The sequence below is a fragment of the Eleutherodactylus coqui genome, chromosome 6 (assembly GCF_035609145.1).
Source record: "Eleutherodactylus coqui strain aEleCoq1 chromosome 6, aEleCoq1.hap1, whole genome shotgun sequence".
Classification (NCBI taxonomy): domain Eukaryota; kingdom Metazoa; phylum Chordata; class Amphibia; order Anura; family Eleutherodactylidae; genus Eleutherodactylus; species Eleutherodactylus coqui.
In genome coordinates, this window is record NC_089842.1 from 148,195,517 (window position 1) to 148,218,023 (window position 22,507).

Sequence of the window (22,507 nt, forward strand, 5' to 3'; positions counted from 1 at the left end):
AACTACATAGACCCTTTAATTCACACTAGCGATTTTTCAATTGGACAGACCGTTCAAATAGTTAGAAGAGAAAAAAAATAAATAAAATTTTGAAAAAAATAGAAAAAAAATTAACTTTTTGTGAGATTTCTTCAAGAAACACCTATTATTTTCTATGGGAACATTTAAAAACAAGAGAAAATTTGCATCGCAATTGCATACAAGTGCTTTATTTTTATTTATTTTTTTTAAATGCAGGTTACTATGGCAACCACGTGATATAAAAAAAAAAATGAACCAGGATGTGCAGAGCAGATAATAAAAAACATACGTTTTTCACACGCATGAAAATAGCACGGAATAGGTTGGTTCTTCACTAACCAATAACGCACCCGTGTGACTACAGCCGGAAGGATGGATGGCGGTCATGCACCAGCTGACTCCTCCAGAGCTAACAGGAATGTCAATGCTGCCCGTAAACACGCCCGACAATTGTCCAGTGTAATGCATTCCCTTTAACGTGCCCACTGCCTGCCCGTCACCAGCTCACCCCTCCAGTGTGCCCACTGCCTGCCCGTCACCAGCTCACCCCTCCAGTGTGCCCACTGCCTGCCCGTCACCAGCTCACCCCTCCAGTGTGCCCACTGCCTGCCCGTCACCAGCTCACCCCTCCAGTGTGCCCACTGCCTGCCCGTCACCAGCTCACCCCTCCAGTGTGCCCACTGCCTGCCCGTCACCAGCTCACCCCTCCAGTGTGCCCACTGCCTGCCCGTCACCAGCTCACCCCTCCAGTGTGCCCACTGCCTGCCCGTCACCAGCTCACCCCTCCAGTGTGCCCACTGCCTGCCTGTCACCAGCTCACCCCTCCAGTGTGCCCAATACTTCTACTTGTGCCCAGTGCTTGTACAGGGCTAAATCACTCACCAATGTACCCACTGCCTGCCCATTATCAGCTCACCCACCAGTTTGCCCAGTGCTTGCCAGGTTACCTACCAGTATGCCCTGTTGCATGCCCGCTGCAGCCCCCTCCCTACACTACTTGTGTCCAGTGCCAGGTTACCCACCAGTCAGCCTTGTGCAGGCTGACCACCCTGCTGCTGCCCCCTCCCGGCAAGACCTGCAGCCCAGTGACAGCGTCAAGCAGGTCACCCCACTACCTCCGCCTGCACAGTGACAGCTCTCCCCATTCAAACTTCCTGCCCATACAGGCCGCAGCCCTGGGCGCCGCAGCAGCAGCCGGCCGTGAGCCGCACCGTGACCACTTACAGTTCCTGATGTCCGAGATGAACACGGCCAGTCCCCGCATCCCATCTCCTTTCGACACGGCCGGCATCTTTCCTAGTAGCCGAGCGGAGCAGACCTGGGCGGGGGCTACTGCACGGAGGAGGCGGAAGGCGGGAGCTGTGCCGGCGGCTTATTCCGTCTGTGAGCCCGGGCGCTGCAGTCCGGACACGGCCCGGTCCGAGCAGGAACGATAGAATACAGGAGGGAATGTGAGAGCTACAAGCTGGGGGAGAAGCAGGGGAACAGCAGGAAATCCGCCGCAGGGACTGCTCCCGCCCTTCCCGACCTCCCATTGGACGGTGACGGCTGGAGCGTTTCTCTGGTTGGTCAGAATTCATGTCGATCAAGCAGGCAGCAGAGGGAGGAGAAAAAGGGTGTGTAAGTGGGAAATGACGTCACTTTTCTAACTTAGAACATTAGCGTACTCGCTTCAGACTCTTCGCCTATTGGCCGGGCGAACAGGACTAGTCTGCTCTCATAGGAGAACACGTCAGCTGGAGGGAGGGGCATCTGGGAGGCCACGCCCAAGAGCTAATGTACCTGTGGAGTTAACGGTTCCTGCAGCCGGTGGTTACCGGCTGCTCTTTACATACTGGTACTTATAAAAGGTGTTCCAGTGTCTCCCTCCTGTTCCAGGATGGTCACTGGTACAGCTCCACAGTGCAGCCACCCAGCTTTCCCTGACTCCGGAACTGCAATGTCACTGACAGCTCCCCTGCTGCATAACTGTTGTGATGTGGCGTCCAAGAGTCCGGGGGGTCGTGCCTGTATGTGTTATTAAAGGGGCGCTGCAGGTGAAAGTGGTCCCCTGTGTAGTGCAGAAGCTGGGACTGGGGGATTCATAGGCGTGCAGAGAGGCAGTGCTGAAGGGCCCGTTCATCCGAACGATCTGTGACTATGTAGTGTATTAGCAGACCGAAGCTGTTGTGTATTCCCTGCATATTTAAATAGTCTTGTGGATGTTTTGAGCACATAATCATTGTGTATTTACGTCTCCCCCCCCCAAAAAAAAGCAAGAATGCCCATTCATCTTATGTGCAAATACACATGTATGGGGTATTCGCTGCATATCTGCAGTCCCATTGACTTTAATGGCTTATGTTTTTCTGATAAACACTGGAGATGAGCGAGTAGTGCCTTAGCTGAACGGAGGGGAGATCTCTCTCTCCCTCTCCAGCTCCCACTTGCTCATCGCCGCAACTCACCTGTCACCCGTGCTGGCAGCCGAATCTTAAAGGGGTTGTCCCGCGGCAGCAAGTGGGTCTATACACTTCTGTATGGCCATATTAATGCACTTTGTAATGTACATTGTGCATTAATTATGAGCCATACAGAAGTTATAAAAAGTTATTCACTTACCTGCTCCGTTGCTAGCGTCCCCGTCTCCATGGTTGCCGTCTAATTTTCGCCGTCTAATGGCCAAATTAGATGCGCTTGCGCAGTCCGGGTCTTCTTATCTTCTCAATGGGGCTCCGTGTAGCTCCGCCCCGTCACGTGCCGATTCCAGCCAATCAGGAGGCTGGAATCTGCAATGGACCGCACAGAAGCCCTGCGGTCCACGGAGGGAGAAGATGCCGGCGGCCATCTTCACCGGATAAGTAAGATGTCACCGGAGCGCGGGGATTCAGGTAAGGTAAAGTGCCTTAGTGAGTATACTCGCTCATCTCTAATAAACACTCATTGTCAAAAAAAATCTCTCCCCTAGAAGAAGTTGTGGATGGAATGAAACTTTCTCTGTGAGATTGTAACATTGATATAAGTAAGTGATTACAATATGGCCGCCTGCAGACGGCCGGGTCGGATCCGGCTGCGAGAATTCTCTCAGTGGGACCCAACCTGAGCGCCTGCAGAGAGCACCGCGGACTCACCCGCTCCCGCAGCTCTGACTCTTTCATCTGCCGGGCAGCCGGCGCATGTGCAGAGCGGAGTCGGCGGGCGGTGAGTGATGTTAGAGCATGCCGCGGTTTGTTTTCTGCGCGTGATTTCGCGCAGACAAACCGCGGCTGTCTGCATAGGATTGCGTATTGTAATGCAATCCTATGCAGGCGTCCAGGGGCGGAAATTCTGCGGGGAATTTCCGCCTGTCTGCAGGCGGCCTAACAGAGAAAAAGGAGAATTTATTGTAGAAAACTGAACACTTGAAGGGAGGCTCTAGTACTCTGTTGTACCACCCCTAGCTTGGATACAAGATGTGATATGGGACAGCATGGAGGCTGTAGTACCCTGTTGGGCTCCCTTTTGCTTGGATACAAGATGTGATACGGGCGGGCATGGAGGCTCTAGTACCATGTGATACCGCCTCTAGCTTGGATACAAGATGTGATATGAGTGGGCATGGAAGATCTAGTACCCTGTCATACCGCCTCTAGCTTGGATACAAGATGTGATACGGGCGACATGGAGGCTCTAGTACCCTGTTGTACCACCTCTAGCTTGTATACAAGATGTGATACAAGCAGGCATGGAGGCTCTAGTACCCTGTAGTACCGCCTCTAGCTTGGATACAAGACGTGATAGGGGTGGGCATGGAGGATCTAGTATCCTGTTGTAATGCCTCTAGCTTGGATGCATGATGTATACAGGTTCCGTATGGTATCCTGTGGCATAAAGCGATGCGGAATAAGTTGGCGCTATACAAATAAAGATTCTTATTATAATATTATCAGTCCACATTTGCTGTAACTGAGCCTCTAGATTGTGCAAAACCCATAGGCTGTAGAAGTTGGCGTCCCACATGGTTCCAAACATGTTTTATTGGTGATAAATCTGGTGACCGGGCAGCCACAGAAGTGTGACAAGATAAAATTGATGATAAAGGCAGCACTCCACACAGCGACGTATAACATGTATACAACCTTTATTAGCCCATGGTCCTGGCGCTCAGGACCATGGGCTAATAAAGGTCGTATACATGTTATACGTCGCTGTGTGGAGTGCTGCCTTTATCATCAATTTTATCTGGACTACATGGCGATCTGGGATCCAGTCCCTCTTTGAGGCGTGCACCATTTATTTGGGATCTTTAAAGTGCGGTGAGTGCTGCTGATAAAAACTGTATCCTTGAAACAGAAGTGTGACAATTAAGTGAGAGGAGAGCGCCAAGAAAAAATTAGCAGCAATCAGTTGTGGTGAAAATGAAAAGAAACACTCACCGGGTGCTCAGGTGAGGCGAGACTATTGCCCAGGTCTCACCGGCACCATGATCCTGGATCGCGTGTATAAATACAGAGCTGAGTCCCTTATCCGTGGAGAGCCGCACAGCAAAAATACGAGTACCAACCCAAAAATTATGGGGGCTCGTTATTCAATCAATGACAGAATAAAAGGAAAAGCAATGCTTGCGCTCGTGGGAACACAGAAACCAAAAACTAAATTGATTAAATTTATAATCAATTTATTTTAATACATAATACATACTGAGCTACGCGTTTCTGCGACTATTCTGTCGCCTTTTTCAAGCTCAAGTGACATAAGAAAATACAGACTATTTATACATGATTTTAAAAGGAATGGCTTACCAGTCCATGTGTAATAGACGGTGCACGCCATTCTCTGAATGGATTGGGCGGGGATTCCGCTACCTGGGAGGATCAGGTTAACGTGATTACCTCACTCTTTGACTCGCTACATGCGTGTCAATTTTTTTCTCAATAAAACTTTATCTTTACTTGTCAACAGTTTCAACAATAATTGCCTTTCACGATCTATTTGCTAGCAGAACGCTACCTGACATAGCAATTTATGTCCTTATATCATTATATAGTTTGTATATTACCACGATCTAGTTAGAATACATTATATAGATAAAAAATATATAATATTACATATCATTCTAATAAATAATCTAATAGTCTAATAATCAATAAAATGAGAAAAAAAATGTTAAAATTTTTTTTTTTAAACTTTTTTTATAAAAACTTTTTTTTATAAAATTCCTATACACTATGTTCCGACAATTCATTCAAATTTTATGATAAAGTATCATAATTAATTTAATAATCAATGCCAAAATAATCCAGTTATATCTTTTCCAGCATTTCATTTAGCCCTGCAGGGACAAGTGTATTCAGCCTATAGATCCAGGTATGAACTTGAAAAAGACACAAATTGTGTCGAAACGCGTTGTTTTAACAAGAATAAAAAAGATTGGTTTTCTGCCAAGGCGCGGCTCACCAACATGTGATTTTGTTGCAGATGCGAGGTGTTTTTTGTATCACATCACTTTGGGGAGTAGGACTCCTCTGCTGCGGCGGAGGATCGCAGAGTTTCTCCCCTGGTTTTCAATAGAAAAACATCACACTCACGGTGCGAATAGGGTTCATATTCGTGCGAGATTTGTGTGTCTTGCAGCAGACAGATCTCGCATGATTTTCTCAGCCGTGGGAATATGGCCTACAGGGTGAATGATTGTCTTATTTAAAGGAGATGTCCCGAGGCAGCAAGTGGGTCTATACACTTCTGCATGGCCATAATAATGCACTTTGTAATGTACATTGTGCAGTAATTATGAGCCATACAGAAGTTATAAAAAGTTTTATACTTACCTGCTCCGTTGCTAGCGTCCTCGTCTCCATGGAGCCGACTAATTTTTGGCCTCCGATGGCCAAATTAGCCGCGCTTGCGCAGTCCGGGTCTTCAGCAGTCTTCTATGGAGCCGCTCGTGCCAGAGAGCGGCTCCGTGTAGCTCCGCCCCGTCACGTGCCGATTCCAGCCAATCAGGAGGCTGGAATCGGCAGTGGACCGCACAGAAGAGCTGCGGTCCACGAAGGTAGAAGATCCCGGCGGCCATCTTCAGCAGGTGAGTATGAAGACGCCGGACCGCCGGGATTCAGGTAAGCGCTGTGCGGGTGGTTTTTTTAACCCCTGCATCGGGGTTGTCTCGCGCCGAACGGGGGGGGGGGGGTTAAAAAAAAAAAAACCCGTTTCGGCGCGGGACATCTCCTTTAATAGCCCCTCAGACCACCACACCAGCAGTGGGGGCAGTGTGCCGCTCCACAGCAAAGGCAGGATTGAGGTGTTCACCTCTTGGTCTCTAGACGACGAATTGTGAGTGCTTAGTCTTAACCTGTTCTCATTGCTGAAGACAATCCCGTTTGACTCCATAACAGACCAGTTCCGTTGTTCATGACTTCACTGCAAGCTGAGGCAATGGTAGATGGGTGTCAGAGGCAGTACACATAATGGGCACTGTGAGACCAAATTCGTCGATACGACCATCCAGCTTCTCACATTATAATTCCCCCCCCCCCCCCTTAAACTAAATTGTTACGGCTCCTGCACACTGGTGAGGGCGATATCGGGCATTCGTTCATGGACCGTTATCACTCTCGCAATCCCTTTGAAAACCCCTGGATGCAAGGCCTTTTCATATGGAAACAGCTTTGCATCCATGCGGAGCTGAAGGAATTCCTCATAGCCAGGAGATCTCTCTCCTAGAGATCTCTGCATATTTGGATAGATAGCTGGCAGGGCCAGAGGGCTCCCCCAGGGCTTCTTCGAGAGGGGGTTCTCATAGTGCTTCATCTCTAGCCAACATAGGGGGTGGAGCTAGAGGGCGGATCCATCTAGTCTCACCCCTTCTCTTGGCTAGAGAGGAATGACTATGAGAACCCCTTTCTAGCCCCGCCTGCTCTCGGGTAAGACCCTCTAGCCCCACCCCCTATCCAAATACAGGGAGAGCTCTATGAGATCCTCCTGTAGCTCCACCCCCTCTATTTCCTCGTTATTGGGGATTCCTTCAGCCATGCAGGCTGTTTCGTGATCTTCTCCCACTGAAAACAATGGGCGATATCGCTAAAAGAAAGAACCTGCTGCAGATGTGTGAATTAACTTGTTCAAAAGAATAGGTTTCATATTTGTGCAATATTTGAGTGTCTCGCAACGCACAAATCTCACACAATCTTCTCGCCAGTCAGAAGGAGCCGTTAACTTGGCAAAATCTCTTCTCTGCATCGTAGAGGTGTCTAGTGGTCAACAAGCTCTACACAAGCTGAAGAAGAGGTCACTGCATGCAAGGAGCCTCTGAGAGCCTTTCTGTAGGCCAAGGGGGGAACCATTTTTAGGGTTACAGATGGCAAGACCGTTCATCTAATCACTCCACAAATCGAATCATTTGTATATCTGTCTGAGATGTAACTGCATGCCGAGGTTTGCAATAAAACGACAAATCCTCCTAGGTCTTCTCCCATGGTGCACCATGGGCTCTATGCGGTCCATTGCCGATTCCAGCTTCCTGATTGGCTGGAATCGGCACACGGGGCGGAGCTACGATGACGACGCGGTGACCAGTTCTCTGGCACGAGCGGCCCCATTCACCAGCCAGAAGCACGGACTGCGCAAGCGCGTCTAAAAACGCCAGAAGACATCAGAATTAGACGGATTCATGGAGTCGAGGACGCTAGCAACGGAGCAGGTAAGTGAATAACTTCTGTATGGCTCATATTTAATGCACGATGTACATTACAAAGTGCATTAATATGGCCATACGGAAGTGTATACCCCCACTTGCTGCTGCGAGACAACCCCTTTAATTAAAACCAAAATACATAAATCATCATAACTAGAGATGAGCGAGCATACTCGCTAAGGACAATTACTCGAGTGAGCATTGCCCTTAGCGTGTACCTGCCCGCTCGGAAGAAAAGATTGGGTGCCGGTGGGGGCCGGGGAGCAGTGGGGGAGAGCGGGGAGGAACGGAGGGGAGATCTCTCTCTCCCCCCTGCTCACTCCCGCAACTCACCTCTCACCCGCGCCGGCACCCGAATCTTTTATTCCAAGCAGGCAGGTACTCGCTAAGGACAATACACGCTCGAGTAATTGTCCTTAGCGAGTATGCTCGCTCATCTCTAATCATAACCATATTATTTGTAATTTATATGATTTCTGTACGTACAGTCCAAAAAAAATTTACAATCTTTACATATACTCATTAGCCTGTTGTCGCTCACCAATACAAGCAATCAATTTTTTTTTAAAAAGAAACTTTAACGAAAAAAAGTTGTTTTTTTTTGTTTCCCCCCGCCCCCTGGTTTTTCCGGTCATCTAGGAAGGTGTTCCAGTTTTCGGAGAATTTTTTTCGTATTGATTTTTGAAATCCGCATACCCGATTACATATAGCCTGAAATGTGCCTATTAATTTGGCCACGACGCTACAGGCTACTGCATATCAATACACAAGAGAAATAATTTGCAGAGTTCTCTATTTCTCTGCATGTATGCAGCATCAGCCCTATACACTTGTAGGGGCTGCATATGATACGCTGACAATACGCAATACATTGCATATGGGCAGTGTTTTCATATACCTTCCCGCTCTGAACAGAGCTGTGAATTTAACATGAACTATCACATAGCACATGACCATATGCGTGTGATACACGGCCATGCACAGTGCCATATGTGGTCTTTGCCAACTCTTAGGGCTCATTTACACTGCATACTGTCACCGCGTATTACCAATGTGTAACATGCAGTGATGGAGGCAATGAAAGTCTATGGACTTTTATTCTTCCATTCACACCTGCGTTGGAACTGCGACGAGCCACCGTATAAAATGCAGGATAAATAAATCACAGCATGCTCTATTTCTCTGTGCTTCATTTGGAGCCCTTGAAGGGTTACGTATTGAAACCCTGTCCCTTCGCAATGCTTGCGAGAGGGCAGCGTTTAATACGGAGCCCCACTCTGCACAGAGCAGGAGATTTGAAAAAAAAAAAGTCATACTGCGCATTTTTGTGACGTCATCATCCTGGGCATGTGCATTGCTTATCGTAGTCTGTACGTAATCTCTGCCGGATCCTTTGCCTTCAGAGCGTAGGGGCTGCAATGAGTACAACGCAAGACTCGCAGCGTTATACTCATACTGCCATATGAATGAGCCCTTGGGATCAAATGGCCCTCTATGAGCAGTGGTCCCAGTTTTTTTTTCCTGTAGTTTTTCATATGCCTAGGCTTGTGATTCCATATTGAACAGCATATAGGACTTCTGTTCTTGTGCAGAATCAGGAACCTATGGTATCCCCTCCAACATTTGGAAATCCAAAGTATTGACCCACAACCCCCTGCATGTATCATATATATATATTAGAGATGAGCGAGCACCAAAATGCTCGGGTGCTCGTTACTCGGGACGAAATTTTCGCAATGCTCGAGGGTTCATTTCGAGTAACGAACCCCATTGAAGTCAATGGGCGACCCGAGCATTTTTGTATTTCGCCGATGCTCGCTAAGGTTTCCATGTGTGAAAATCTGGGCAATTCAAGAAAGTGATGGGAACGACACAGCAACGGATAGGGCAGGCGAGGGGCTACATGTTGGGCTGCATCTCAAGTTCACAGGTCCCACTATTAAGCCACAATACTGGCAAGAGTGGCCCCCCCCCCCCTCCCAACAACTTTTACTTCTGAAAAGCCCTCATTAGCATGGCATACCTTAGCTAAGCACCACACTACCTACAACAAAGCACAATCACTGCCTGCATGACACTCTGCTGCCACTTCTCCTGGGTTACATGCTGCCCAACCCCCCTCCCCCCTGCACGACGCAGTGTCCACAGCGCACACAAAAATGGCCCTGCGCAGCCTTCAGCTGCCCTCATGCCACACCACCCTCATGTCTATTTATAAGTGCGTCTGCCATGACGAGGAACTGCAGGCACACACTGCAGAGGGTTGGCACAGCTAGGCAGCGACCCTCTTTAAAAGTGGTGGGGCGATAGCCCACAATGCTGTACAGAAGCAATGAGAAATATAATCCTGTGCCACCGCCATCAGGAGCTGCACACGTGGGCATAGCAATGGGGAACCTATGTGCCACACACTATTCATTCTGTCAAGGTGTCTGCATGCCCCAGTCAGACTGGTAATATGTACCTTAACAGTAACCGCGTTGGTGGTAATGTGGTGGTGACTGCGGACCTAGTAGCGCGGTTGTATTTTGTTGGTTTTCGGAATGTGGCCAGGATTAAGTTGGCCGTGGTGGGGGATGTTTTTGAGGCACTACGTGTCCTCTCCACGTGTCCGTGGTTATATGCACCTTAACAGTAACCGCGTTGGTGGTAATGTGGTGGTGACTGCGGACCTAGTAGCGCGGTTTTATTTTGTTGGTTTTCGGAATGTGGCCAGGATTAAGTGGGCCGTGGCGGGGGGATGGTGGGGGGGCTCTCTTGTTGTGTCGGTAAAGGTGAAATTCTTGGACTGCCACCAGACGAACCAATGCAAAGGCATTTGCCAAGAATGTTTTCATTGTTGGAGGAGGAGGGGGATGTTTTTGAGGCACTACGTGTCCTCTCCACGTGTCCGTGGTTATATGCACCTTAACAGTAACCGCGTTGGTGGGAAATGGCCTCGCCGCCATCATGTCTTTGTGAAGCCTCTGTTTCCACACCCCAGAGACATACCATTAGCAGCGGTATAGGCAAAGCCCATAATTCGTAACATTTCAGCCGTAGCATTAGGACAGGCCCCACTAACATATCACTAGCAGCATTATATGGGGAGCACAGTATTAGTTCCATTTCAGTAATAGTAGCACTCAAGACAGGCCCCAGTAACAATTCCGAAGCAGCAGTATAGTGGGAGCGCAGTCTTCGTTCCATTTCAGTAATAGTAGCACTCAAGACAGGCCCCAGTAACAATTCCGAAGCAGCAGTATAGTGGGAGCGCAGTCTTCGTTCCATTTCAGTAATAGTAGCAATCAAGACAGGCCCCAGTAACAATTCCGAAGCAGCAGTATAGGAGGAGCATAGTCTAAGTTCCATTTAAGTAATAGTAGCAGCCTACACAGGCCCCAGGAACAATTCCGAAGCAGCAGTATAGTGGGAGCGCAGTCTTAGTTCCATTTCAGTAACTGCAGTATAGCCAAGGCCCAAGTTACATTTATGTAGCTAAAGTGTAGGCCAACCCCACACACCTTTCTGTACCATGAGTGCAGGCGAAGAACATAGAAATTGCTATGATTACACTGTAGGTGAGGGCCCAAAAAAATTGGTGTACCAACAGTACTAATGTACCTCAGTAAAAATTGGCCATGCCCAACCAAGATGGCAGGTGAAACCCATTAATCGCTTTGGTTAATGTGGCTTAAGTGGTAACTAGGCCTGGAGGCAGCCCAGTTTAACGAAAAATTGTTTCAAGTTAAAGTTCCAACGCTTTTAAGAGCATTGAAACGTATAAAAAAATTTTAGAAAAATTAGATGAGTGAGCCTTGTGGCCCTATGAAAAATTGCCCGTTCAGCGTGATTACATGAGGTTTCAGGAGGAGGAGCAGGAGGAGGAGGAGGAGGAATATTATACATAGATTGATGAAGCAGAAATGTCCCCGTTTTGGATGGTGGGAGAGAACAATGCTTCCATCCGCGGGTGCAGCCTACGTATTGTTTAGGTATCGCTGCTGTCCGCTGGTGGAGAAGAGAAGTCTGGGGAAATCCAGGCTTTGTTCATCTTGATGAGTGTTAGCCTGTCGGCACCGTCGGTTGACAGGCGGGTACGCTTATCTGTGATGATTCCCCCAGCCGCACTAAACACCCTCTCCGACAAGACGCTAGCCGCAGGACAAGCAAGCACCTCCAGGGCATACAGCGCTAGTTCAGGCCACGTGTCCAGCTTCGACACCCAGTAGTTGTAGGTGGCAGAGGCGTCACGGAGGACGGTCGTGCGATCGGCTACGTACTCCCTCACCATGCTTTTACAGTGCTCCCGCCGACTCAGCCTTGACTGGGGAGCGGTGACACAGTCTTGCTGGGGAGCCATAAAGCTGTCCAGGCCCTTAAAGACTGTTGCACTGCCTGGGCTGTACATGCTGCTCGATCTACGCACCTCCCCTGCTACCTGACCCTCGGAACTGCGCCTTCTGCCACTAGCGCTGTCGGATGGGAATTTTTCCATCAGCTTGTCCGCCAGGGTCCTGTGGTATAGCAACACTCTCGAACCCCTTTCCTCTTCGGGAATGAGAGTGGGAAGGTTCTCCTTATAGCGTGGGTCGAGCAGTGTGTACACCCAGTAATCCGTAGTGGCCAGAATGCGTGTAACGCGAGGGTCACGAGAAAGGCATCCTAACATGAAGTCAGCCATGTGTGCCAGGGTACCTGTACGCAACACATGGCTGTCCGCACTAGGAAGATCACTTTCAGGATCCTCCTCCTCCTCAGGCCATACACGCTGAAATGATGACAGGCAAGCAGCATGGGTACCGTCAGCAGTGGGCCAAGCTGTCTCTTCCCCCTCCTCCTCATCCTCCTCATGCTCCTCCTCCTCCTCCTGAACGCGCTGAGATATAGACAGGAGGGTGCTCTGACTATCCAGCGACATACTGTCTTCCCCCGGCTCTGTTTCCAAGCGCAAAGCGGCTGCCTTTATGGTTTGCAGGGAACTTCTCAAGATGCATAGCAGAGGAATGGTGACGCTAATGATTGCAGCATCGCCGCTCACCACCTGGGTAGACTGCTCCAAGTTTCGAAGGACCTGGCAGATGTCTGCCAACCAGGCCCACTCTTCTGAAAAGAATTGAGGAGGCTGACTCCCACTGCGCCGCCCATGTTGGAGTTGGTATTCCACTATAGCTCTACGCTGCTCATAGAGCCTGGCCAACATGTGGAGCGTAGAGTTCCACCGTGTGGGCACGTCGCACAGCAGTCGGTGCACTGGCAGATTAAACCGATGTTGCAGTGTCCGCAGGGTGGCAGCGTCCGTGTGGGACTTGCGGAAATGTGCGCAGAGCCGGCGCACCTTTACGAGCAGGTCTGACAAGCGTGGGTAGCTTTTCAGAAAGCGCTGAACCACCAAATTAAAGACGTGGGCCAGGCATGGCACGTGCGTGAGGCTGCCGAGCTGCAGAGCCGCCACCAGGTTACGGCCGTTGTCACACACGACCATGCCCGGTTGGAGGCTCAGCGGCGCAAGCCAGCGGTCGGTCTGCTCTGTCAGACCCTGCAGCAGTTCGTGGGCCGTGTGCCTCTTATCTCCTAAGCTGAGTAGTTTCAGCACGGCCTGCTGACGCTTGCCCACCGCTGTGCTGCCACGCCGCGCGACACCGACTGCTGGCGACGTGCTGCTGCTGCTGACACATCTTGATTGCGAGACAGAGGTTGCGGAGGAGGAGGAGGAGGAGGGTGCTTTAGTGGAGGAAGCATACACCGCCGCAGATACCAGCACCGAGCTGGGGCCCGCAATTCTGGGGGTGGGTAGGACGTGAGCGGTCCCAGGCTCTGACTCTGTCCCAGCCTCCACTAAATTCACCCAATGTGCCGTCAGGGAGATGTAGTCGCCATGCCCGCCTGTGCTTGTCCACGTGTCCGTTGTTAAGTGGACCTTGGCAGTAACCGCATTGGTGAGGGCGCGTACAATGTTGCGGGAGACGTGGTCGTGCAGGGCTGGGACGGCACATCGGGAAAAGTAGTGGCGACTGGGAACTGAGTAGCGCGGGGCCGCGGCCTTCATCATACTTTTGAAGGACTCCGTTTCCACAACCCTATACGGCAGCATCTCAAGGCTGATAAATTTGGCTATGTGGACGGTTAACGCTTGAGCGTGCGGGTGCGTGGCGGCGTACTTGCGCTTGCGCTCAAACACTTGCGCTAGCGACGGCTGGACGGTGCGGTGCGAGACATTGGTGGATGGGGCCGAGGACAGCGGAGGTGAGGGTGTGGGTGCAGGCCAGGAGACGGTAGTGCCTGTGTCCTCAGAGCGGGGTTGGATCTCAGTGGCAGGTTGGGGCACAGGGGGAGAGGCAGCGGTGCAAACCGGAGGCGGTGAACGGCCTTCGTCCCACCTTGTGGGGTGCTTGGCCATCATATGTCTGCGCATGCTGGTGGTGGTGAGGCTGTTGGTGGTGGCTCCCCGGCTGATCTTGGCGCGACAAAGTTTGCACACCACTGTTCGTCGGTCGTCAGGCGTCTCTGTGAAAAACTGCCAGACCTTAGAGCACCTCGGCCTCTGCAGGGTGGCATGGCGCGAGGGTGTGCTTTGGGAAACAGTTGGTGGATTATTTGGTCTGGCCCTGCCTCTACCCCTGGACACCGCACTGCCTCTTGCAACCTGCCCTGCTGCTGCCCGTGCCTCCCCCTCTGAAGACCTGTCCTGTGTAGGCGTTGCACACCAGGTGGGGTCAGTCACCTCATCGTCCTGCTGCTCTTCCTCCGAATCCTCTGTGCGCTCCTCCCTCGGACTTACTGCCCTTACTACTACCTCACTGCAAGACAACTGTGTCTCATCGCCATCGTCCTCCTCACCCACTGAAAGGTCTTGAGACAGTTGCTGGAAGTCCCCAGCCTCATCCCCCGGACCCCGGGAACTTTCCAATGGTTGGGCATCAGTGACGATAAACTCCTCTGGTGGGAGAGGAACCACTGCTGCCCAATCTGAGCAGGGGCCCGAGAACAGTTCCTGGGAGTCTGCCCGCTCCTGAGCATGTGTCATTGTAGTGGAGTGAGGAGGCTGGGAGGAAGGAGGAGCAGCAGCCAGAGGATTTGGATTTGCAGCACTGGACGGCGCAGAACTGTGGGTGGATGATAGCTTGCTCGAAGCACTTTCTGCCATCCACGACAGGACCTGCTCACACTGCTCATTTTCTAATAAAGGTCTCCCGCGTGGACCCATTAATTGGGCGATGAATGTGGGGACGCCAGAAACGTGCCTCTCTCCTAATCGCGCAGCAGTCGGCTGCGATACACCTTGATCAGGAGCTCGCCCTGTGCCCACACCCTCACTTGGGCCTACGCGTCCTCGGCCACGTCCACGTCCACGTCCTCTAGGCTTACCCGTACCCCTCAGCATGCTGTATTACCAGTGATTTCCTAGGCAGGAAATAAATTGGCGCAAGCCTGCAGGACAAATAGAATGTTTCCCTTTTTGGGAAACGGAGGGCCCACTGACTATATTCAATCAGATAAGATATGTGTTGCACAGAAATGCAGTTATATGAAGTGCAGCAGAGCGGTTACTTTTCACAGGCAGCAAATAAATTGGCGCAAGCCTGCAGGACAAATAGAATGTTTCCCTTTTTGGGAAACGGAGGGCCCACTGACTATATTCAATCAGATAAGATATGTGTTGCACAGAAATGCAGTTATATGAAGTGCAGCACAGCGGAGACTTTTCACAGGCAGGAAATAAATTGGCGCAAGCCTGCAGGACAAATAGAATGTTTCCCTTTTTGGGAAACGGAGGGCCCACTGACTATATTCAATCAGATAAGATATGTGTTGCACAGAAATGCAGTTATATGAAGTGCAGCACAGCGGTTACTTTTCCCAGGCAGGAAATAAATTGGCGCAAGACTGCAGGACAAATACAATTTTTCCCTTTTTGGGAAACGGAGGGCCCACTGACTATATTCAATCAATAATATATGTCTTCTGGCCCTGCCTACACAATTCTCTCCCTGTAGTATTACTGCAAGGCGCAATGCTCTGCAGACAGCCGATTTTGAAAAGAAAAAAATATGCAACACTGCTAACAGCAGCCTGCACAGTACTGCACACGGATAGATGTGGCCCTAAGAAGGACCGTTGGGGTTCTTGAAGCCTACCCTCACTCCTAACACTCTCCCTACCTAAGCACCACTTCTGTCCCTGTAGTATTACTGCAAGGCGCAATGCTCTGCAGACTGCCGATTTTGAAAAAAAAAAATTTGTGCAACACTGCTAACAGCACCCTCCACAGTACTGCACATGGATAGATGTGGCCCTGAGAAGGACCGTTGGGGTTCTTGAAGCCTACACTCACTCCTAACACTCTCCCTACAGCAGCACCAGCAGCAACACTTTCCCTCAGCTAACTCACAAGGCATCTGAGGCGAGCCGCGGGAGGGGCCGACTTTTATACTCTGGTGACATCTGATCGCCCCAGCCACTCACAGCAGGGGGGTGGTATAGGGCTTGAACGTCACAGGGGGAAGTTGTAATGCCTTCCCTGTCTTTCAATTGGCCAGAAAAGCGCGCTAACGTCTCAGAGAGGAAACTGAAAGTAACCGGAACACCGCGTGGTGCTCGTTAAGAGTAACGAGCATCCCGAACACCCTAATATTCGCACGAATATCAAGCTCGGACGAGTATGTTCGCTCATCTCTAATATATATATATATATATATATATATATATATATATATATATGCTAGATAACAGCATGCGCCTGCCACAAATCCACCTCAATGAGTGGATGCTTGCTACAATGCCCCATAACTATGTGTGTGTACCATGGATGCACAGATAACAATATCCACCATAGCTGTGGTAAGTACCCACAGTGTCCACACTTGCAGTATGTAGCTGTTTTTTCTTAATTCAGCCAAGTAATTGAAGCAATAATTCAGTTCTGTGATAAGCTATACAATGGCCGGCCTGAATGCTATCCACTGGTTACTGACATATCACAGCAGCTGCCCTTCTGTGTGCTTTTCAATGTTGCTGACTCAGAGGAAACTTAGAGAGTTCCTAAGAAACATTTGGTAGAAATGTTTTCAGAAGAACTTCCCCATAAGGGAACGTTTTATCCAGGATGTAGCAGAATATTGTATGAATATTTGCTTTAAATGGAGAAGTAACAATTCTGGTTGGCCAGACTGATACATTGAAACAAACTTTGCTGTGAGAAATACTCTGACATGACTGATTTTCAACTTATGATAATTCATTTTTCTATTCACTGAGTAAGTAACAAACTAAAAATGTTAAGGAATTGAAACAAAAATGTTATTAGACTGTTATATAGGTGGATACATTTTACTAACAAAACATTGGATAGTCCAATTCCATAAACTTTAGGGCACGTTGGAGCCCCCCCCCCCCCTACAGTTTACAGCTGCATCCAGCTCTGAAACAACTTTGAAGCACTTTGATTTCTCATTTGAGTGAGCGCAGCGAACTCTGACAACATTCGCTCGTTCAAACGATATATCGTTCAGTGTAAACGGGCCCTTTAGAATGCTTTCAAAAATAGAAGTCTTAGGGTGCTTTCACATCTGCGCTGGGGATTCCACTTTCTGCTCTGTTTGGGGAGCAGGAAAGGGCAATCCACGCAGCTGGACAGTTCCGTCTGTGGATGGAGCCGAACAGCCCTGGGTGGACCCCATTGACTATAATAAAGTCCGCTTGCTTTCTGTCCAGCTGGAGGTTCTGACACAGATGTGAAATCACCCCTAATGGTTTTTTGGTCAGTTAACCCTTTCCAATCCACTGTCTGACGTCTGAAGACATTCTGATTGAAGGCTGTACAGCTTCGATGTCGGAAGACGTCCAGCGGGGTATTTTTACTGTATATTACTGGCCGCTCTGTTGTCGGGGGCCTCTCCAGCATGTCCCATACCCCAGTACTGGCTGTAGCCAGCAGATGGCACCATTGCATAACAGCAGAAAGAAAAACCCCCTAGGAAACCCTGAATCCAAAATTGGATTGCAATGGGTTAATGAGCAAAAGAGAAATTTTAATTAAATCCATACTTAGTTTGACCACCCATTCTCTTCAAAACAGCATCAGTTCTTCTAGGTACACTTGCACACAGTTTTTAAGGAACTCAGCAGGGAGGTTGTTCCAGACATCTTGGGAGAAATAACCACAGATCTTCTGTGGATGTAGCTTGCTCAAATCCTTCTGCCTCTTCATGTAATCCCAGAGACTCGATGATGTTGAGATCAGGGCTTTGTGGGGCCATATCATTACTTCCAGGACTCCTTTTTTTTTTTTTTCATTAGTGGTTAAAGGTGGTTCTGTCACTAAAAAAGAAAAATGCTATATTTATCTATTCCTCCCCCATCAGTCTACTTACCAGATCTTCACCTCCCTGTGAGGTTACGTACATTAGGTTGGCAGTCTGCCAATGTATGTTACGTCACAGCTCACAGGCCAGCAGGAGGACTGCCTATCATCTTCAGAGATTGCTCATGCGAGCTATCTCTGAAATAGATTACAATTCCTTCCTAGGCAGTGAAGCTACAGCACAGGGATGTGACCTTCCCTGACCCAGCAGGAAGGAGTTTGTGATAAGCAGCCTTCATAACAAGCTGGGCCCAGCCTGCAGTGAGCTGACCTGGGGCACTGGAGAAGCTCAACCAGGAGAAGATGTGATAAGGAGACAGACAGGGAAGGAATAGGTAAGTTTAGATAATTTTTCTTTTAATGACAAAACCCCTTTAATGATTTGGCTGTATGTTTGGGGTGGTTGTCCTGCTGCAGAATAAATTTGAAGTCAATCAGACGCCCTCTGTTGTTTTTTTTTGTTGTTTTGTTTTTAAATCTTAGGTCTCTGGCGCTGCTCCAGGCTCCCCCTGGACTGACAGCAATAGATCTGTCAGTGCAGGGGAAGCCTGGAGCAGGGGCAGAGAGCAGCGGCCGGGACTCGGATGGCAGCTGCTAGGTGAGTATTGTTTTTATTTGTATTTTTTTTCCATCTAGTTTAGCTTGGACTGATTTTCGGGTTAGGGCTTATATTGCAAGCCGTCCCCCTGAAAATCGGTATTCGGTTAACGCTGCCAAAAACACGGTACCAAGTTTTGCAGCGTTTTCAGCAGTGCTGAAACTGCTGCCCATTCATTTCAATGGGCGACGCAGGGCTGAAAACGCCCAAAAATAGAGCATTCAACGCTGTCAAAGTGCAGAGTTGAAGACGCTGCGTTTTCAGCCTTGCATGAGCAGCCCCATTGAAATTAATAGGTGCGTTGTACAGTGTTTAGCGCAGCGCTGAAAATATCGCGCTAAATGCTGTACAAAAGCGCTTGTGTGAGGGAGGCCTTACTTTGCAGCATTTTTTCCACATGTGCCTAAACTTTAAGCCTGAGTTCACATGGGGCGCTTTCATCGCGGAAATCTTGCGGTTTTGCTGCAGCAAAAAAAGTGAGATTTCTGCAGAAAAAGCGCAGCTTCAAAACCCGCGGCTAAATGGAGTGGCTGTTCCATTGCGGACGGCTCTCCCATAGAGAGGAGCGAGGCTGCAACAGAAAAAAAAAAGAATTGACATGCTGTGTCCTGGGAATCCGTGCTGCAGCGCCAGCTTTGCCGCGACGGATTGTCCGCCCTGTGTGGACAAGATTTTTGGCAAATCTCATCCACATCGCTGGCTAATCCCCGGATTAGTGGCTGCAGGCGAATTTGCCGCGAGGGAAATTCCATGGCAAATCCGCTCTGTGTGAACCCAGCCTTCCACAGTACAGTATATTATAAATGCCTGTGTCCCCCCTCAGGGTGTGGGGTGGGGTTAGTACAGTTAGAACTGTTAGATCAGCCAATAGTACGAATAGCAACAAAACGAATTTAAATAACAAAAAAAAGGTATAAATTGTATGACCACGAATGCACGAAGTCTGATCGGTAAAGTGGGGGAGCTTGAAGCGAGAATGGCCAATGAAAACTATGATATAGTCGGAATAACGGAAACGTGGCTTGATGAAAAGTGCGATTAGGCGACGAATTTACATGGTTACAATCTCTTCAGAAGAGACTGTGGGAACCAGAAAGGGAGAGGGGTATGTCTGTACGTTAAATCATACTTAAAGCCAAGACTACGGGAAGATATAGGGGTAGGAGATGAACACGTGGAATCTCTGTGGGTAGAAATACAGGGAGAAAAAAAATAACAAAATCCTGATAGGGGTTTTCTATAGACCACCAAAAGCAACAGAAGAAACTGAAACCTTACTACTATGGCAGATAGAAGAGGTGTCAAACCGCAAAGAAGTAATTATCATGGGGGACTTTAATTAACCAGATATAATATGGGAAAACGAAACCTGCAAATATCAGTACAGAGGAGAAATGGGAAAAGTTTAAAAGGATCCTAATCACCTCATGTGAGCAGTTCATTCCCTTTAAAAATAAAAGAACTTCAAGTAAAAGGAAACCAATGTGGCTCGACAAGACTGTAAGAGGGCAATAAATGAAAAAAAAAAGCGTTCAAACTACTAAAACAAGAAGGCAGCGAAGCAGCGCTACAATCGTACAGGGAAAAAACAAACTATACAAAGATAAGATCAAAATTGCTAAGGAGGAGGCAAAAAGACTGATTGCCAAAGAGCAAAAACAACCCGAAGCTATTTTTCCAGGTCGTCATCCCGACAGCCCCATTACAATGGAGGTTGCCCTCTGACCTCGGTAGGGACAGAAAGAGTCCTTAAAAGCACCTCCCTTTCCACCATGCTTCAGTGTCTTCCTGTCTCTACGGTGGCCAGATGAAACAAGAATTCCAGGCAGCAAGTACTCACCGCACACTGTACGATCCCCTGGAAGGTAGAGGTCGGGGCCGCATACCGCTGCAGTTCCTGCATCCCCGACCTGCGCCGCTGGGAAGCCGTCAGTCGCCGCAGCAGCAGCAGCAGCGCTGGTCTTCTCGCGGGGGTCCGCATCTTCAGGCCGCCGCTGCCGCGATGGTATATTTCCTCCTGGCAGGGGAACGGCAGCGGCAGCCTCCCCGTGCTTCCGAGTTCCTCGGCGTGCATACGGTGACGTCATCTGGCGTGGTGACGTCACGTGCTCGACGCAGGGGGCGTGGCTACCAGCAGAAACCTGGAAATGGTGCCAAAATGTGAAAATCTCCCCATAAAAGCATGCTCTACTCAATGGAGGTCATCCTGCTGACTGCCAGAAGTTCCAAAAGCATGTCAAATCACGACAGCTCAGCACGAGAGCGAGAAACAGGGACCCTACAAACCGTGAGTAGGCTATATGCCAAAAAAATGGAACATGCAAATTGCCATTTTATGCCGAATTGGATGCATATATGTTCCCCTTTTCTCTCCCCTCTCCCCCATTTTTGCGTATGGGTTAGATGGATAAAGAAGGTCCGAAGGCTAAGACTGACCCCAGGAAAAAGTCCAAAAAATGTGTCCTCTGCAGTAAAAGGCTCGAGAAAAATGATAAAAAACCCCTATGTGAGGAATGCACAGGGAAGATACTAGCGGAGGAAAAGGCGATACGGTGCAAAAACTGGAGTCCTCAGCAACACCGCGAGAAGGGCGTCGTGGCTAAAAACATGGGCGGCGGACGTAACATCAAAAAACAAACTCTGCGCCATTCTGTTCCAAGGGGAATACATGTTTGGGCCTGTCTTGGACAAATTTCTTGAGAAGGTCGGAGACAAGAGCAAGACCCTTCCCGACAGAAAGCCTTACAGGAAACCATCCTTTCAAAGAGGACACGACAGCCACCTCCTGAAATTAAAGGAAAAGGGAAAACGGGAAGATGGTCGTACCCCAAGGAAGGTCGGGGTAAGGAAGCTCAACCCTCCTCTAACCCAACAGAGGGGGTAGATTAGCACGCTATCAGAGCCAGTGGCAGGGGATAACATCTAACCCCTGGGTACTTCAGATAATCGAGGCAGGGTACCGAATCGAATTCCACTCTCTACCTTCTAGGAGATTCCTCATAACCAACCCCGGGTCCCTGCAAGAACAGGGAAACCTCCTAAGAGATGTCCAAGAGCTTAAGGACCTAGGAGTCATTACACAGGTTCCCGATCACGAGAAGGGTGAGGGATTTTATTCCCCCCTTTTTCTGATTAAAAAAATGAACGGCTCTATCAGAACCATCTTCAATCTCAAGGCCCTAAATAAATTCATCTCCTACAAAAAAATTTAAGATGGAAACCGTGAGGTCCATCGTATCATTAATAGATCCCGATAGCGTCATGTGTACTATAGATCTCAAAGACACATACTATCACGTCCCAATAGCCGCAGTTCACCACAAATCCCTGAGATTCGCCCTGCAGGATGGTGATAATATCCACCACTATCAGTTCACGGCTCTACCCTTTAGGATCTCGACTACCCCTTGAGTCTTTACAAAGAGTAATAGAGATGGTAGCTTATTTCAGGCGAAACCAGATTCTTATTTTTCCATATCTGGATGACTTCTTGTTGGTGTCAAGAACAACAGAGACCATACGCACAGACCTGTCCGTAGTCCTGTCCACCCTGAATGATTTAGGGTGGATAATTAACGAATAAAAGTCCGATTTGACCCCAGGTACACGGAAGGTATACGTGGGCGTACTACTAGACTCCCACATTCAGGAATCTCGGCTTCCACTATCCAGGAGGGAAGACCTTATTCAAGCAGTAACCTCTCTGTGCCAGGCTACTACGGTATCCATCAGAGAAGCAATGAAAGTGCTTGGTATCCTGCATACAGATAATTCCATGGGCGCAAGCCCATACCCGACAACTACAAGGGTTCATCCTTGCCAGGTGAGACAAACGGCAGACCTCCCTAGACAAGAAGGTGAGGCTGACCGTACAAGTTAAAGAATCCCTACGCTGGTG

The 22,507-nt window shown here is 49.1% G+C and overlaps 1 protein-coding gene and 1 long non-coding RNA gene across 4 annotated transcripts in view; one reads left to right on the top strand and one right to left on the bottom strand.

Moving 5' to 3' along the window:
• LOC136632772 (AP-2 complex subunit alpha-1) overlaps positions 1-1,536 on the bottom strand; it is a 39,521-nt gene extending 37,985 nt beyond the window's left edge. For all 3 annotated transcript variants that reach the window (XM_066607918.1, XM_066607917.1, XM_066607919.1), the window contains exon 1: positions 1,246-1,536. In XM_066607918.1, the coding sequence (XP_066464015.1) occupies positions 1,246-1,312 (67 nt within the window). In that variant the 5' untranslated portion in view covers positions 1,313-1,536. The remainder of the gene's footprint in view (positions 1-1,245) is intronic.
• A 246-nt stretch (positions 1,537-1,782) lies between these two features.
• Positions 1,783-22,507, top strand: part of LOC136631518 (uncharacterized) — a 31,197-nt gene continuing 10,472 nt past the window's right edge. Inside the window, exon 1 of the long non-coding RNA XR_010793044.1 lies at positions 1,783-1,858. This is a non-coding gene — a long non-coding RNA (uncharacterized lncRNA). The remainder of the gene's footprint in view (positions 1,859-22,507) is intronic.